We start from the raw sequence: 16,771 nt of genomic DNA, 5'->3' as shown, positions 1-16,771 counted from the left end.
CTGGAATTTTCCTTGCCTTGAATTTGCCACCCTCGCATCTCTAACACCAGCTTAGAGGGCTGACGCTATGTGGACAGGGGAACAGATGAGGACCCACTGACCAGGTTTGCCTGGGACTGAGGGCTTCCTGAGATGGGGATTTTCAGTGTTAAAACTGGGCCAGCCAGGGCCAGCTGGGACAGATGGTCCCTCTAGAACACAACTTCAGGTTCAAAGAGAAACTCAGGGCTGGCGCTGTGGCATAGCGGGTCTGTGCCTGCATCCCATATGAGTGCTGGTTCGAGTCCTGGCTGCTCCACTTTCGATCCAGCTCTCTGCTATGGCCTGGGAAATTAGTAGAGGATGGCCCAAGTCCTAGGGTCCCTGTACTCATTGGAAGACCTGGAAGAAGCTCCTGGCTCCTGCCTTTGGATCGTGCAGCTCTGGCCATTGGTGGCCATCTAGGGAGTGAACCAGCAGATGGAAGACCTCTCTCTCTCTCTCTCTGCCTCTCTGTAACTCTGCCTTTCAAATAAATAAATAAATCTTTAAAAATAAATAAATAAATAAGGGAATCTCCCTTGGGGGCCAGCTGCCTCGGGAGTCAAAGTTGTAGGGTTCCATGAAGCCAGCAGGAAGCTCACAGCCCAACTCTGAGACGCCGGAGCCCAGGGCCCTGGGGCCCTCCTGCACCTCGGCAGGTGTGCAGGGGCTGGGAGAGGAGGCAGGACACCTGACTCACCGTGATTGCAGGTGCCCCGGTGGATGGAGAGGGCATCCAGAGCGATGTCCAGGTAGGCGGTGTTGCCCCTGGTCCCCTCGAATATGAGCTGTGGGTCAGAAGTCAAGGGCACCACAGTTCTGTGAGCCCCTCAGCCAGGCCTCCCACCCTTTTGCCTCTGCCTCCTGTTCCTTCCTGTATTCCAGTGGCTCAGCCCCGGCGCCTGCTCCATAGTGCAGCCCCTTCCCGCAGGTCCCCCACCCACCCACCCCAACAAAACCAGGATTCGCGCTGGGGCCCTGGGCTCTGCCCTTGACCTCACCCGGCTGGGCAGGGCGAGCTCCGCGGGCATGGTGACCGTGGTGGGCATCCAGGAGGGGCTCTGGGTGTTCACGTGTTTCCAGAGCACACTGGGGCGTTTGCCCTGGTTGCCGGCCAGCAGCAGCAGCCGCAGCTGTGCGCCCCAGGACAGCCCGAACATGTGGTAGGCGAAGTGTACGCAGAGGGGGCCTTGCTCCCACAGGTCAGGGCTGCGCAGGCGAGCCACCCCGCCCTGGGGGAAGTGGCTGGAATTCATGTGCAGGTAGTAGCCATCTGGGGACGGAAGGGCGGGGACAGATGCTGAGGCCCTGACCTCCCACGCACCCCTTTCTCAAAGCCCAGGTGTCCGCCTCCCCTCTCCCTTCACACAGATGGACCCATGCCCAGCTCCCAGGGGGCCCCTCACCTCCATTGGGGTACCCTCCGGGGGGCCCAGTGGTGCCAGTCAGGGAGGGCCCACTGGCTCGAATCCAGTCTCCGTCGTCTGCAGATACTTGGGACCAGTCACAGAGGGGTTTGGAGTTATCCTCAAAATCACACTGGGTGAGAACAGCTGGGAAGAAAGAGTAGCTGTGAGGGCAGAGGGCAGGCTGCCCTGGGAGAGGGGCATCAGCTCCGAGAAGGCTGCCACTAAGATCTGGGGTCCAGATCTGGGAGGGAGGATTTTAGGGGGAACTCGGCCGGGTACAGGAGCAGAAAGACAAGGTTAGGAGTTGTAGACTGAGACAGGGGCTAGACTTGGCTGCACAGGCAGGCTGTGTCTGCACAGTATGAATTGTGTGGTTTGTAAATTGAATGTGAGTCGGTGGGGCCAGGCTGGCGCCCACGGGCTGCCCTTCATGCTCCTGTTGCTGGCGGGGCGTTGCGCCTGGGCTGACCACTCCCGGCCTGGGGACTGGTGCTTGGTGCCAGAGCCGGGTCCTGAGGAGGGGGAGGGAGTCTCACTCACAGTTGCCCCTCGAGCCGTGAGGTATCACCTTCCATTCCAGAGACTTCTGGTTCTGTGCGCTTGGTCTGGAGAAAGGGAAAATGTAGCCATTGTCATCCGCAAGAAGGAGACTCAGGGATGGAGACTTCCTGCAGGGCCCTGCACGGCGCCTTTTCCTTTCTCTCTGTGGCTGTGCTACCCGTGCCCAGGCACCGGATGTGCAGAACCTGCTCTCTTTAAGGTGTTCATAACACTCGCCCCCTCCCCGCCTTCAAAAAGCTGCTACCTGCCTCCACACGCTGCGTCACAGGCTTCTGCCCGTTCCCTCAGGGCCTCACCTCTCTCCTCCTCTCCCGGCCTCAGCTCTGTCTCCCATCTCAGCTCTGTCCCACCCTCAGAGCCCCCTCCTCAGTTTCAAGCTCTGAGTGTGCCAGTGTGGTGATACAGCATGTTAAGCTCCCACCTGGGACATGTGCGTCTCATACCGGCGTGCCTGAGGTCCAGTTCTGCCTTAGCGTCCACCCGGCTGCCCACTAACGCACACCCTGAGAGGCAGCAGGTGGTGGCTCAAGTGCCTGCATCCCTACCACCACCACATAAGAGACCCAGATGGAGCTTCAGGCTCTTGGCTTCAGCCTGGCCCAGCTCTGGCTATTGTGGGCATTTGGGGAGTGAACCAACAGATGGAAAATCTCTTTCTCTCCTCTGTGTCTTTCTATATATCTATCTCTCTGCCTTTCAAATGAATATAAATAAAACTTTAAAGGGGGGGGTCCTGGCATTGTGGTATAGCGGGTAAAGCTGCCACCTGCATCCCATATGGGTGCCGGTTCGAAACCTAGCTGCTCCTCTTCCCATCCAGCTCTCTGCTGTGGCTTGGGAGAGCAGTAGAAGATGGCCCAAGTCCTTGGGTCCCTGCACCTGAGTGGGAGACCCAGAAGAAGCTCCTGGCTCCTGGCTTCGGATCAGCCCAGCTCTGGCCGTTGTGGCCATCTGAGGAGTGAACTAGCGGATGGATGACCTCTCTCTTTCTCTCGCTCTCTCTCTCTGCCTCTCTGTAAGTCTGCCTTTCAAATAAATAAATAAATCTAAAAAAAAAAAATCACAACTCCAGGGGCTGGCCCTGTTGCATAATGGGTAAAGCCACTGCCTGCGATGCCAGCATCCCATATGGGCGCCAGTTTGAGTCTTGGCTTCTCTACTTCCAATCCAGCTTCCTGCTAACGTGCCTGGAAAAGCAGCGGAAAATGTGCTAACCCGAAGTCAGGAGCTTCTTCCAGGTCTCCCATGCAGGTGCAGGGGCCCAAGGACTTGGGCCATCTTCTACTGCTTTCCCAGGCCATAGCAGAGAGCTGGATTGGAAATGGAGCAGCCGGGTCTCGAATCAGTGCCCATATGGGATGCCGACACTGCAGGGGGCAGCTTTACCCACTATGCCATAGCGCTGGCCCTGACTCTCATTCTCATTTGTTGCTGTTAATCAATAAGCCTCACCAGTGCCCGCCCTGCTCGCCAGGCCTCTGTTTCCTCACCAGTACCTGACCTGCTTGCCAGGCCTCTGTTTCTTCCTTAGCCCCACCACCACCACCACCACCACCACCACCACCACCACCACCGTCAGCTCCCTCGGCTGTTCCCCAGCCACCCTGGTTTACCACTCCCCTGGAGCCCCGCTCACCTATCAGAGGCAGCCACGTGGCACAGGCCACCCACCAGCAGCACCAGTGTCCACACTGGAGAAGCCATGAGGGACCTCAGAGGTGGCTCCCAGGGGCCGGCAGGGACACAGGGAGGGGCCCAGAGCACGTTCACACACCCCTGACCCTGCTCGCCTGGCGTCCTTACGAGGACGCCATGGAAAACGGACAGTCGAAACACGGAGAAGCACGGGGGAAGGAAAACTGAGGGCCAGCGCTTACCAAGCCCAGTGGAAGAGCTGTGGATTGAAATCAGGGGGGAGTAAAAAGGAGAGAAAAGCAAGAGGCTTGGAGGATCAGTTCAGGAAACCTGACATCAAACAAGGAAAATGTCCCAGAACGGAGACACTCAAGCGTCTAGATGGATGGGCTCCTCGAGGGAGGAACGCAGAGCCCTGTGGAAGGCAAGTCCCAAACTTTCAGAGTGCCAAGGGCAAGGGGGAGACCAGAAAGCCCTTGAGACAGAGGAGAGCAGGTCACACAGTCAGGAGCACGAGCCAGCGTGGCGTCCGCCTCACTGTGGCAACCGCGGATTCCAAGGCAGCGCAACATTGTCTGCAGAATTCCGAGGGAAAATCGCTTCAAAGCTAGAATTCTATAACTGGTGATGGTGGCAGAGGCCCCTGGAGTGTGGCACCAGGGAAGCTCTGAGAACCGCTATGGGCCGAGAGTTGAGCACAGCCCAGAGGGAGAAGTGCAGGCAGCTGATGCGTATGGGAGACACTTGGCTTTCCCTGCCTGGGAGGAGGCACTGCTCACAACACCGGCTGCTCCACTTCCCACCCAGCTCCCTGCGGATGAGCCTGGGAAGGCAGCCGAGGATGGCCCAAGTGCCTGAGTCCCTTCACCCACGCGGGGGACCCAGATGGATTTCCTAGTTCCCAGTTTCAGCCTGGCCCAGCCCCGACCTAATGTGGTCAGTGGGGTGTGAACCACTGGGCAGAATCTCTCTCTCTCTCTCTCTCTCTCTCTGTCATTTTGCCTTTCAAGTTAAAAAAATAAAAAAGTGTGAAAACCTCTGGTTCTGCCTTGAAGAATAAATCCTGGCTTAAAAGATTTAAAAAAAAAATTGTACAACTTCCATGTTGACCAGAAGTTTAAAGATCAATAGTATGGGGTATTGGACAGGAGGCAGGAAAGCAAAGTTACATATGGTGACCACAGGACAGTATCCTGGTGAGAACGTCTTAGAAGACAATTTGACAATGACTATTAAACTTTCGAATGTACCTATCTTTTTAAAACAAGACTTTTTTTTTTTTTTCATTTGAAAGGCAGAGTTACAGAGACAGAGATCTTTTATCCACCGGTTCACTCCCCAGGTGGTAGAGATGGGGCTGGGCCAGGCTGAAGCCAGGAACCAGGAGCTGCTTCCCGGTCTCCCATGTGGGTGCTGGACTGGAAGTGGAGCAGCCAAGGTTCAAACTGGTGCCCGGATGGGACTCCAATGTTGCAGATGGCAGCTTAACCCACTGCACCACAATGCCACCCCCAAAGCGCCCATCTTTGACCCAATATTTCCTTTCTAAGAATCTTCTTGCCAAAATCCATGTACATCTGCAAAAATGCATATATCCCTTAAAGATTTTAACTTTATTAATAAAGAACAGATTTTATGAATTTCGTAGATACGATTCCAAGAATTAAACACTTTCCTTCCTTCTTCCTTCCTTTTTTTATTTTTTGTTTTTGCAATAATGTGCTTTGTTTACAATCACAGGATCAAAAGTCCTCTAAACAAAGAGCTGTAGGCCGGCGCCACAGCTCACTAGGCTAATCCTCTGCCTGCGGCGCCAGCACCCGGGATTCTAGTCCCGGTTGGGGTGCCAGATTCTGTCCCGGTTGCTCCTCTTCCAGGCCAGCTCTCTGCTGTGGCCCGGGAGTGCAGTGGAGGATGGCCCAAGTGCTTGGGCCCTGCACCCCATGGGAGACCAGGAGAAGCACCTGGCTTCTGGCTTCAGATCAGTGCGGTGCACCGGCCACAGCGGCCATTGGGGGGTGAACCAACAGAAAAGGAAGATCCTTCTCTTTCTCTCTGTCTCTCTCTCTCACTGTCCACTCTGCCTGTCCAAGAAAAAAAAAAAAAAAAGAGCTGTAAAGGTGCCAGTGCTGTGGTGGAGTAGGTTAAGCCTCCACCTGTGGCGCCAGCATCCCGTATCTGGGGAGTGAACCATGGATGGAAGACCTCTCTCTCTCTCTCTCTCTCTCTCTCTATCTCTCCCTCTCTCTTACTCTGCCTCTCAAATAAACAAATAAATCTTTAAAAAAATAAAAAAGCATATTTTAAGATAAATACAAAAAAGAGCTCTGAACTAAAAGGCAGGTAAACCCCTGTTCTGCAGGGGCACAGACAAGCGCTACAGACAACAGATTACAGGATGGCAGTTTAGCTCAATATGCATTAAGGGGTTTTTTTGTACTCTATATTAGCTGCAACCGACCAGATAAAACATATACTATTTGTCTTTTTGGCTCTGGCCCTTAAAGATGTTAATTGTGGGGGCCAGCTCTGTGGCTTAGCAGACAAAGGGGCTGTTTACAGTGCTGGCATCCCATACGGGTACCAGTTCAAGTCCTGGCTGCTCCAATTCCAATCCAGCTCCCTGCTAATGCACTTGGGAAAGCAGTGGAAGACGGTCCAAGTCCTTGGGCCCCTGCTCGGATGTTGGACACTCAGAAGAAGCTCCTGGCTTTGGATCGGCCCAGCTCCAGCCATTGCAGCCATAGTGGATGGAAGACCTCTCTCTCTCTCTCTGCCTCTGCCTCTGTGTAACTCTGCATTTCAAATAAATAAATAAACCTTTTTAAAAGAGAGAGAGAAATTTGTACACCCATGGTGGAAGAAATCCCCAGGTCCATCCACAGATAAACAGATAAGCAATGTCAGGTATCCATACAATGAGATAACACTCAGCCTTAAAAAGGAAGGAAATCCTGACGTGCTACAACGTGGAGGACGCTACACTAAGTAAAGTTGGGCAGGAACAAAGGACTACTACTACTGCTACTGCAGGATTCCACCTAAGGAGGCCGCCGGAGCAGCCCAACGTAGAGACAGGAGACTGGCTGTTGTCAAGGGTGAGGAGGGAGATGTGTTTAACGGAGCTCCTATTCGGGAAGATGAAAAAGTTCTGGAGAGGGTGGTGATGTGAACAGAACCATGTAGTTAACGCAAATTGTACTGTGCACGTAACACCGCTGAACCGCACACTTGGAGATGGTGTAGGCGGGGCAGGCATTTGGCACACAGTAAAGATGCCCCTTGGGAAGCTCACATCCATATCAGAGTCCTGGTTCCACTTAAAACTATTTATTTATTTATTTGAAAATCAGAGTTAGAGAACGAGATCTTCTATCTGCTGGTTCACTCCCCAAGTAGCTGTAACAGCCAGGGTTGAACCAGGCCCAGATCAGGAGCCAGGAGCATCAGCTGGGTCTCCCAGATAGGTGGCAGGGGCCCAGGCCCCTAGCCATCCTCCACTGCTTTTCCCAGGCCATTAGCAGCGAGCTGGGTTGGAGGAAGAGCAGCCAGGACATGAACTGGTGCTCATATGGGATGCCAGTGTCTCAGGCTACAGCTTTGCCCACCACTCCTCAGTGCTGGCCCTCTGGCTCCACTTCTGACTTCAGCTTCCTGCTGTGTGCACAAAGGCAGGCAGTGGGTGGTGGCTCAAGCAGCTGGATTTCTGCCACCCATGTGGGAGGCTCAGGCTGAGTTACTGGCTCCTGGCTTCAGGTTGGTCCATGCCCAGCTGTTGTGGGCATTAAGGAAGTAAACTGGAATATTTCTGTCTGCCCTTAGAGTAAGTAACAATAATTTTTAAGAAATGATTAAGGAGCCAGCACTCTGACGTAGCGAGTAAAGCCGCCACCTGCAGTGCCAGCATCCCATAGGGATGCCGGTTTGAGTCCCGGCTGCTCCACTTCTGATGCAGCTCTCTGCTATGGCCTAGGAAAGCAGTAGAAGATGACCCAAGTCCTTGGGCCCCTGCACCCGCATGGGAGACCCAGAGGAAGCTCCTGGCTCCTAGCTTCAGATCGGTGCAGCTCTGGTCATTGTGGTCATTTGGGGAGTGAACCAGCAGATGGAAGACCTCTCTCTCTCTCTCTCTCTCTCTCTCTCTGCCTCTGCCTGTGACTCTGCCTTTCAAATAAATAAATATACCTTAAAAAAAGAAATTAAGATGGTAAATTCTGTGTTATGTGTACCACAATTCATAAATAATTATTGAAGTATTACTTGATAACTTATTTATTTATTTATTTATTTTTTTTTTTTTTGACAGGCAGAGTGGACAGTGAGAGAGAGACAGAGAGAGAAAGGTCTTCCTTTTGCCGCTGGTTCACCCTCCAATGGCCGCCGCTGCAGCTGGCGCACCGCGCTGATCCTGGCAGGAGCCAGGAGCCAGGTGCTTTTTCCTGGTCTCCCATGGGGTGCAGGGCCCAAGCACCTGGGCCATCCTCCACTGCACTCCCTGGCCATAGCAGAGAGCTGGCCTGGAAGAGGGGCAACCGGGACAGAATCCGGCGCCCCAACCGGGACTAGAACCCGGTGTGCCGGCGCCGCAAGGTGGAGGATTAGCCTATTGAGCCACGGCGCCGGCTGAATTTTTTTAAGATTTATTTATATGAAAGGCAGAGTTAAGGAGAGAGAGAGAGTTCTTCCATCTGCTAGTTCACCCCCCAAATGGCCTGAGCTGGGCCAATCTGAAGCCAGTAGCTTCTTCCGAGTCTCCCATGTGAGTGGCAGAGGCGCACGCACTTGAGCCTAAAGTGTATCTAAAGTGTCAGAGGGACAGAGATACAGATCTTCTACCTGCTGTTCACTCCCCAGTGACGACAATGGCCAGGGGTGGGCCAGGTCAAAGCCTGGAGCCTGGAACTCTGTTCGGGTCTCCCACATGGGCGACAGAGACCCAGGCACTTGGGCCTCATTGCTGCTTTCTCAGGCCAATTAGCAGGGAGCTGGAAGGGAAGCAGAGCAGCCAGGACTCTGATATGGGATGCCTACAGATGGTGGCTTCCCCCACTGTGCCACAACACCAGCACCAATACTATTATAATCTATTCAAGACTCAAAAATAATGGAGGCAGGAGTGGTAAATCCATACATTCCAATGCTGGAAGAGGGTCTAGAACTATTGAATTATTATTTTTTAAAGATTTATTTATTTATTTGAAAGTCAGTTACACAGAGAGAGGAGAGGCAGAGAGAGAGAGAGAGAGAGAGAGAGAGAGAGAGAGAAAGAGAAAGTCTTTCATCCACTGGTTCACTCCCCAGTTGGCCGCAACAGCAGGAGCTGTGCTGATCTGAAGCCAGGAGCCAGGAGCTTCTTCCAGGTCTCCCATGTGGGTGCAGGGGCCCAAGGACTTGGGCCATCCTCCACTGCTTTCCCAGGCCACAGCAGAGAGCTGGATCGGAAGTGGAGCAGCCACAACTAGAACCGGTGCCCATATGGGATGCCAGCAGTTCAGGCCAGGGCTTTAACCCACTGCACCACAGTGACGGCCCCTAGAATTATTATTAAAGTGAAACAGGAAGTCATGAGGAAAAAAAAAAGATATGGTGCAATACTATTTAGGTAAAATCCCCCCAAAAAGGTGCTATTGCAGAACAGGGCCAAGATGCCACACATGGAGTCACTGACAACTGCTAGACCTGGCAAGGGGGTGGGGATTCCTGTGTGCTGTGCACAAAGAACATGCCACTGCATGCCTGCAAAATAGCACTGGGACATTACAGAAGGTCAGAGCCAAGCAAGGGGCCAGACTGGAGGATCTGAGCAGGGAATGGAAGCTGAGAGAAGAGATCCTCTTGGGGGTTGGGAACAGTGTCTTAGAGGTGCTTGGCTGTAAAAAGAGGCGACCTGCACAGCAGGTGCAGAAATGAGTGGCAAGACAGGAGAACATGGGGGCTGGCATTGTGGTGCGGTGGGTAAAACCACCACCTGCAGTGCGGGCATCCCATATGGGTCCTGGTTCATGTCCTGGCTGCTCCACCTCCAATCCAGCTCCCTGCTAACGTGCCTAAGAAAGCAGTGGAAGATGGCCCAAGTGCATGGACCCCTGCACCTGTGCGGGAGACCCAGAAGAAGCTCCTGACTTTGGATCAGCCTAGCTTCAGCCATTGCAGCCATTTGGGGAGTGAATGGCTCTCTCTACCTCTCTAACTCTGACATTCAAATAAATAAAAATAAATCTTAAAAAAAAGAACCAATGATGGCCGGCGCTGCGGCTCAATAGGCTAATCCTCCGCCTAGCGGCGCTGGCACACAGGGTTCTAGTCCCAGTCGGGGCGCTGGATTCTGACCTGGTTGCCCCTCTTCCAGTCCAGCTCTCTGCTGTGGCCCGGGAGTGCAGTGGAGGATGGCCCAAGTGCTTGGGCCCTGCACCTGCATGGGAGACCAGGAGAAACACCTGGCTCCTGGCTTCGGATCAGCGCGATGCACCCGCCACGGCGGCCATTGGAGGGTGAACCAATAATTTATTATTTATTTATTAAATAAATAATAAAATTATTTATTTATTAATAAAGCGGAGTGACACACAGAGAGAGATTGTCTTCTATCCACTGGTTCACTTCTCAAAAGCCCACAACAGCCTGGGCTGGGCCAGGCTGAAGCCAGGAGCCAGGAACTCCGTGTGCATCTCCCACATGGGTGCTGGGACCCGAGCACCTATGTCACCATGTGCTGTCTTCCCGGACCTGGAAGCAGAGCTGGATGGGAAGTGGAGCAGCTGGGACTCAAACCAGTGCTCTGATTTAAGATGGGGCCTAACCACTGTGCCATGTTGCCTGCTCCAAATAATTGATTTTTTTTTTAAATTTATGCTTCCCTTTCTTTCTTTTTTCTTGTTCCTTTTTTTTTTTTTTTTTTATTTTGACAGGCAGAGTGGACAGTGAGAGAGAGAGACAGAGAGAAAGGTCTTCCTTTTGCCGTTGGTTCACCCTCCAATGGCCGCCGCGGCCGGCGCGCTGCGGCCGGCGCACCGCGCTGATCCGATGGCAGGAGCCAGGAGCCAGGTGCTTTTCCTGGTCTCCCATGGGGTGCAGGGCCCAAGCACCTGGGCCATCCTCCACTGCACTCCCTGGCCACAGCAGAGGGCTGGCCTGGAAGAGGGGCAACCGGGACAGAATCCGGCGCCCCGACCGGGACTAGAACCCGGTGTGCCGGCGCCGCTAGGCGGAGGATTAGCCTAGTGAGCCGCGGCGCCGGCCCTTTTTTTTTTTTAAGATTTATTTTATCTATTTGAAGACAGAGTTACAGAGTGAGGTAGAGATAGAGAAAGAGGTCTTCCAACTGCTGGTTCACTCCCCAGAGGGCCGCAATGGCCAGAGCTGTGCCAATCGAAGCCAGGAGCCAGGAGCTTCTTCTGGGTCTCCCACGTGGGTTCAGGGGCCCAAGCACTTGGGCCATCTTCTACTGCTTTCCCAGGCCATAGCAGAGAGCTGGATCAGAAGTAGAACAGCCGGGACTAGAACCGGCGCCCGTATGGGATGCTGGCACTTCAGGCCAGGGCTTTAGCCTGTTGTGCCACAGCACCGGCCCCTAACTGATCTCTTAAAAAGCAACCCCCCTATACCTGCCACTCAGCCAAGTCCAGATGCCCACATCCCACCACACCCAGGTGTTCCCCAAACCTGCAGTTTCATCTCTGGGCAGCCGCCTGCACCCTTAGTGTCCTGCGGATACCCCGGGTGCCTGGCCTCTGACTCTGATGGCGACAGTGATGGCTGAGCAGCCATGGGGGTGGTCAGCACAGTCTTGCAGCATGTGTCCAGGAGGCAAGTCAGAAAGCCACCGTGCAGCCTCCGAGACCCCTGCTGTCCCAGGGAGGCTGGAGAGCTGTGTCACGAAACCCCAGGAGGCAGGGGTCAGATCCGAGGAGAGAGTCTCCAATCCTTATCCAGCCCTCCTCCACACCGGGTTAGCAGAGTAACCACAGAGGCACAGAGCCCAGAAATGGTTAACCAGGGAAGGGCCCAGGAGACAGCTGACCCCCTGCCCCTCCTGGTTGGGCAATGAGGCCTCTGCATTTGCTGACCTCCTCTGGCCCAAGAGCGGGGAGGTCACAGCTTCCAATCTGCCTGGAGGTGGGGGTTGGGAACTCAAGGCGAGCTGGGAAGGAACCACTGGGCCCTGCGTTTTGGGGAGCCAGGTAGGGGCAAGGCCCCGAGACTGGTAGCCTTGAGGAGACTGGAGCCGCAGGAATCTGTGTGAGAGACCCTGGGATGTGGGAAGCCCTGGAAACCACTGCAGAGAACAGGAGCCTGGTCCTGGCTTCGCTGTGTGCCCCGGCCACTCTGCCTGCCCTTTTTTCTTTTTAAGATTTATTTATCTGGCAGAGTTACAGACAGAGAGAGGGAGAGAGAGAGAGAAAAGTCTTTCACCCACTGGTTAACTCCCCAAATGGCTGCAATGGCTAGAGCTGGGCCAATCCAAAGCCAGGAGTCAGGAGGTTCTTCCAGGTCTCCCACGCAGGTGCAGGTGCCCAAGGACTTGGGCCACCCTCTACTGCTTTCCCAGGCCATAGCAGAGAGTTGGACTGGAAGTGGAGCAGCCAGGACTTGAACTGGCGCCCAAGTGGGATGCCGGCACTGCGGGTAGAGGCTTATTAACCCACCACGCCACAGCGCCAGCCCCTTTGCCTGCCCATTCTGAGCCTCAGTGTTTGTGAGCTGGAAGCAGGGAGCCGCAGTTAACACAGCCAAGAGCCAAGGTGTTTGAAAATCAGAAATCACATGATCTTCAAAAATAATTCTTTAAAAATCGGGGTGAATGTTTGCAGGCATTTGGCCATTTGAGAAACTACTGGTGTGTGGTTTTCTCTTGCCAATATTCTTTCATAATGTCCCAGTTTCATGATGGAACTTTAGTAAAATCAGCCATGACCAGTTTGAAATAATATCATTAACACTCGGGTTAGATTCCAGCAGCTGGGCCTGGTGCTGTGGCACAGGTTAATCCTCTGCCTGTGGCATCAGCATCCTATAGGGGCACCAGTTCTAGCCTCGTCTGCTCCTCTTACAATCCAGCTCTCTGCTATGGCCTGGGAAAGCAGTAGAAGATGGCTCAAGGCCTTGGGCCCCTGCACCCACGTGGGAAACCCGGAAGAAGCTCCTGGCTCCTGGCTTCGGATCGGCCAGAAGCCAGGGAGTGAATCAGCAGTTGGAAGATCTCTCTCTCTGTCTCTACCTCTCACTGTCTGTAACTCTCTCAAATAAATAAATAAAATCTTTTTAAAAAAGATTCCAGCAACTAACAAATCTTATTTTTTTTTAGGTTTATTTATCTCTATTTATTTGAAAGGCAGAGCAAGAGAGAGAGAGAATCTTCTATCTCCTGGTTCACTCCCCAAATGCCTGCAATAGCCAGGGTTAGGCCAGGCTGAAGCCAGGAGCCAGGCACTCCATCTGGGCCTCCCAAGCACTTGAGCCATCACCTGCTGCCTCCCAGGGTGCTGAGCAGCTGTGTCAGAGGCAGCAGCGGAACTGGATCCCAGACACTTTGATATGGGATGCAGGATCCCGAGCGGCATCTAAACTCACGGCACCTCAGCACTTGCCCCTAACACACCCCTTAAAGCTGGCTCAGCAGGGAGATGTTTTGGTAAAAGTTCAGGCGAGTCGTGAGCGGGGGTCAGGCAGGTGCATGTGGGCGGTCTGATTCTGCAGCGCAGGCAGAGGGCTAGAGTTAGGATGGAGAGTGGCGCTGGGCCCTGGTACTGGGAGACGTGGGGCAAGCTGGGTGGGAGGAGCCTTCTGCCCATCCATGGAAGCAGCCGGAACTGGAGGGAGGGGATGGAGTGGCTGTTTTGCCTCCTCCCTCCCCGCCGCTCCCCCCTCCCTGGTGATCCCGACATCAAAGAACCTGGCTTCTGTTCCTGACCTGGATGAGGCCTTAGTTTCCTCCTCTGGAAAATGGGGCTCCTCTGCCTCCCCTGCCTTCCTCATGTAGTTAGGAGGGAAAATGGAAGAATGCCCAGGAAAGCACCTTGTGACTGGCCCAGCTCACTGCAAGAGGAAGGGCACCATTGAACAATGACGCGGCCTGCTGACTCACAGCTGTGCTGTGCTGGCCCCTGTCCCCAGCACCAAGGCAGAAGAGCTGTTTCTGTCTGGGGTGGGTAAAGCCATCGCCTACAACACCGGCAGCCCATATGGGCCAGGTTCAAGTTCCCACTGCTCCACTTCCGATGCAGCTCTCTGCTAATGACCTGGGGAAAATGGCAGAAGATGATCCAAGTGCTTGGACCCCCTGCACACACATGGGAGACCCAGATGAAGCTCTGGCTCCTGGTTTCGGCCCGGCCTTTGTGGCCATGTGGGGAGTGAACCAGCGGATGGAAGACCCTACCCCCAACTCTGACTTTCAAATAAATAAATCCTTAAGGAAAAAATAATTAGAAGAGCTGGCTCCGTCACTTACCTGGTCAAACTTGGTTTCCCCATCTGAGAAATGGGATGATACCTCTCACACTCCTACTCCATGAAGTTATGGCAAAAATCACAGCCCATGATGCATCCGCTGAGATTCACCGGACCTTACCCGCCTGGACTCTGGGCAGCCTGCATTGTAGCACCCAGTCCCATACCAAGTTGCCTGTGCCTAAATCAATGTGCTTTTGTCCCTGGGGGGCTGCCGGCTCTCAGGGACACCAGGCTCCGAGTGTCATTTCACATTCCCTAGCAGTTAGTAGGAACGCCCTACACATGGAGTCACTGAGTTATGCCTCCCGTGTTCCTAACCTACTTGCCCATGACACCTGGTCTAGCTCAGGTGTGAAAACCACTAGCCCATAAAAACAAAGAGCAGCTAAAAGTGCAGAGGGAAGTAGAGGAATAAGGTCAGTGGCTTGGAATCCTGGAGAAGAGAGGACGTCTGAGCACTAGGCAACAAATCGGGCTGGGAGGTGGGCAAGATTTGGGGGTGATAAGTCTTAAATCTCATGTATAGGTCTCAGCTCTGTTTATTAGCTAAATGCTGTAAGTTCAGAACAAGCCTAGGAGCTCCAGGTTCATCAGCCTAAGTGGGAGATGCCTTGCTTACTGACCCACAGCAGGTGAGGGGGAGGAGCAAAAGTCAGGTGCCACGTGGAAACCACAATACACGTTTGTATGGAAGTGTACCAGGTGAGAACCCTAAGGATTCGCTTATTTCTCTAACAGTTCCCAAGAAGACCTGTAGAGGGCACTGTGGCCCAGGAGTCGGCTTGGCAAGAATAAAAATTCTCTTTTGGTTCCGCGCCCTTGCTGGCTCCTCCCACCTCAGCTCCACCTCTACTCCCCACCCCCTCCCCACACAGACAACCGGCAAATACCCTTCAACCCCGAAAATGCCGGGTGCTACAGATTGCAAAACGCTCTCTCTTCTGTGCACGCGTAGGGGGCAGGCTGCCTTATCCACTTTTTGACATGCTTCTAAGCAGAGACACTGCTCCCACATACCAGGGAACCTCAAAAAGTTTACAGAAAGCGGAATTAACAGATAAGTTTATTTTGGTGCAGTTTTTGAAATCTATGCATAGTTTTTTCATAACGTGCATTTTCCATACCTTCATATGCATGGATTTCAAAAGTTTTTGAATCGGCCAGCGCCACGGCTCACTAGGCTAATCCTCCACCTGCAGCGCCAGTACCCCCAGTTCTAGTCCCGGTTGGGGCGCTGGTTCTGTCCTGGTTGCTCCTCTTCCAGTCAAGCTCTCTGCTGTGGCCTGGGAAGGCAGTGGAGGATGGCCCAAGTGCTTGGGCCCTGCACCTGCATGGGAGACCAGGAGGAAGCACCTGGCTCCTGGCTTCAGATCGGCGCAGCATTTATTTGAGAGGGAGAGAAAGAGAGGTGGGGGGAGAGAGGGCTCGCCTATCCTCTGATTCACTCCCCAAATGCCCACAACAACCAGGGCTGGGCCAGGCCAAAGCCTAGAGCTGGGAACGCAATCTGTACACCCAAGTACTTAGCCGTCTGTCACTGTTGCTTCCCAGAAGTTGCATTGGTAGGAAGCTGGCCTTGGGACAGAGGCAGAACTCAAAGCAGCAGGTGGTAGCTCCCTTCCTGGGGTCCCTACTCCAGGGTCCCTGGTGTGACTCATTTTGCTCCTCACACACCCTCTGAGCAGGTTTCCATCATCCCTGCCATCGCCTGCCGCCCCCCGCCCCGCATGCACATTATCTGGAACTGGGTGTGGATCCAGAGCTCCGAAGCCGGGCGCTCTGCTATGGGGTGGGGGTAGGGTCCCAAGCAGCATCTTAACAGCTAAGCCAAACGCCTGCCCCTAAATGTAGCCTTTCATTCCATTTTCCATGAATTTTTTAAAAAGTCCCCTCGTAGGGAGTGACGGCCAGGACTGGGGACCTGGTCCAGTTTTGTGGTATCTTTGGCTGTCTGCGCAGGCCTTATTTCTGGGGAGGAATCTGCAGTCACTGTCAGAGTAAAGGGTTGAGTTCGAGGCAGGAACCAAGAGTGGAGGTTGCGTTCATTCGTTCCATGTCCCTTGTCCCAGGGCAGTAAGGGAGCAGGCAGGAATTAAGTGCCAGGAATAAGCAGATGAGGGAAGAGAGTGTAGGGGGGATTGAGGATCCCTGTTTCCTTGAGCTTAGGCAAATTTATTTCTTTTAAAAATTTATTTGAAATGCAGAAGAACTGAGAGAAAATAAAAACAGAGGGATCTCCTGTTTGCCGGTTCACCCCCCAATTGCTCTCAACAGCCAGGGCTGGGCCAAGCCCAAGCCAGGAGTTAGGAACTCAGTCTGGGTCTCCCATCTGGGTGACAGGGACCCAAGTCCTTGAGCCACACCTGCTGCCTCCCGGGCTGCGAATTAGCAGAAAGCGGAGTCTGGATTCGAACCCAGGCACTCGGATATGAGATGCCAGCGTCCCACGTGGTACCTTCACCACCGTGCCAAAGGGCCTGTCGCTGCGTCACTTCTTCATCCGTGTGATGGGAATGGCAGCAGGAGCTGTCTCACAGGCACACGATGAGGTCGCAGGCGGACACACCAGGAGCGGCACTTGTCCCAGAGCAGGTGAGCAGTAAGGTGCACCTCTGTCTGCTGCCTCTTCTGCGAGTCTCAGGGCGGAGCCTCAGTCCCCGGGGCAAGGAGAGAGGGCAGCTGCATGGACAGGG

General features: G+C 53.9%; 1 protein-coding gene across 1 annotated transcript in view; it reads right to left on the bottom strand.

Annotated features, from left to right (window-relative positions):
- Positions 1-14,747, bottom strand: part of ZAN (zonadhesin) — a 55,047-nt gene extending 40,300 nt beyond the window's left edge. The window contains exons 1-5 of the mRNA XM_089321037.1: positions 14,077-14,747; positions 1,971-2,035; positions 1,428-1,574; positions 1,023-1,294; positions 722-809 (exon numbers count right to left, since the gene is read on the bottom strand). Coding sequence (XP_089177163.1) covers positions 722-809; positions 1,023-1,294; positions 1,428-1,574; positions 1,971-2,035; positions 14,077-14,099 — 595 coding nt within the window. The 5' untranslated portion in view covers positions 14,100-14,747. The remainder of the gene's footprint in view (positions 1-721; positions 810-1,022; positions 1,295-1,427; positions 1,575-1,970; positions 2,036-14,076) is intronic.
- Positions 14,748-16,771: the final 2,024 nt, after the last annotated feature.

Source organism: Oryctolagus cuniculus, chromosome 19, assembly GCF_051225735.1.
Source record: "Oryctolagus cuniculus isolate XC-2025 breed Fujian yellow rabbit chromosome 19, ASM5122573v1, whole genome shotgun sequence".
NCBI lineage: Eukaryota > Metazoa > Chordata > Mammalia > Lagomorpha > Leporidae > Oryctolagus > Oryctolagus cuniculus.
The sequence above is the reverse complement of the archived record's forward strand: the minus strand, read 5'-3'. Positions and strand labels throughout refer to the sequence as shown.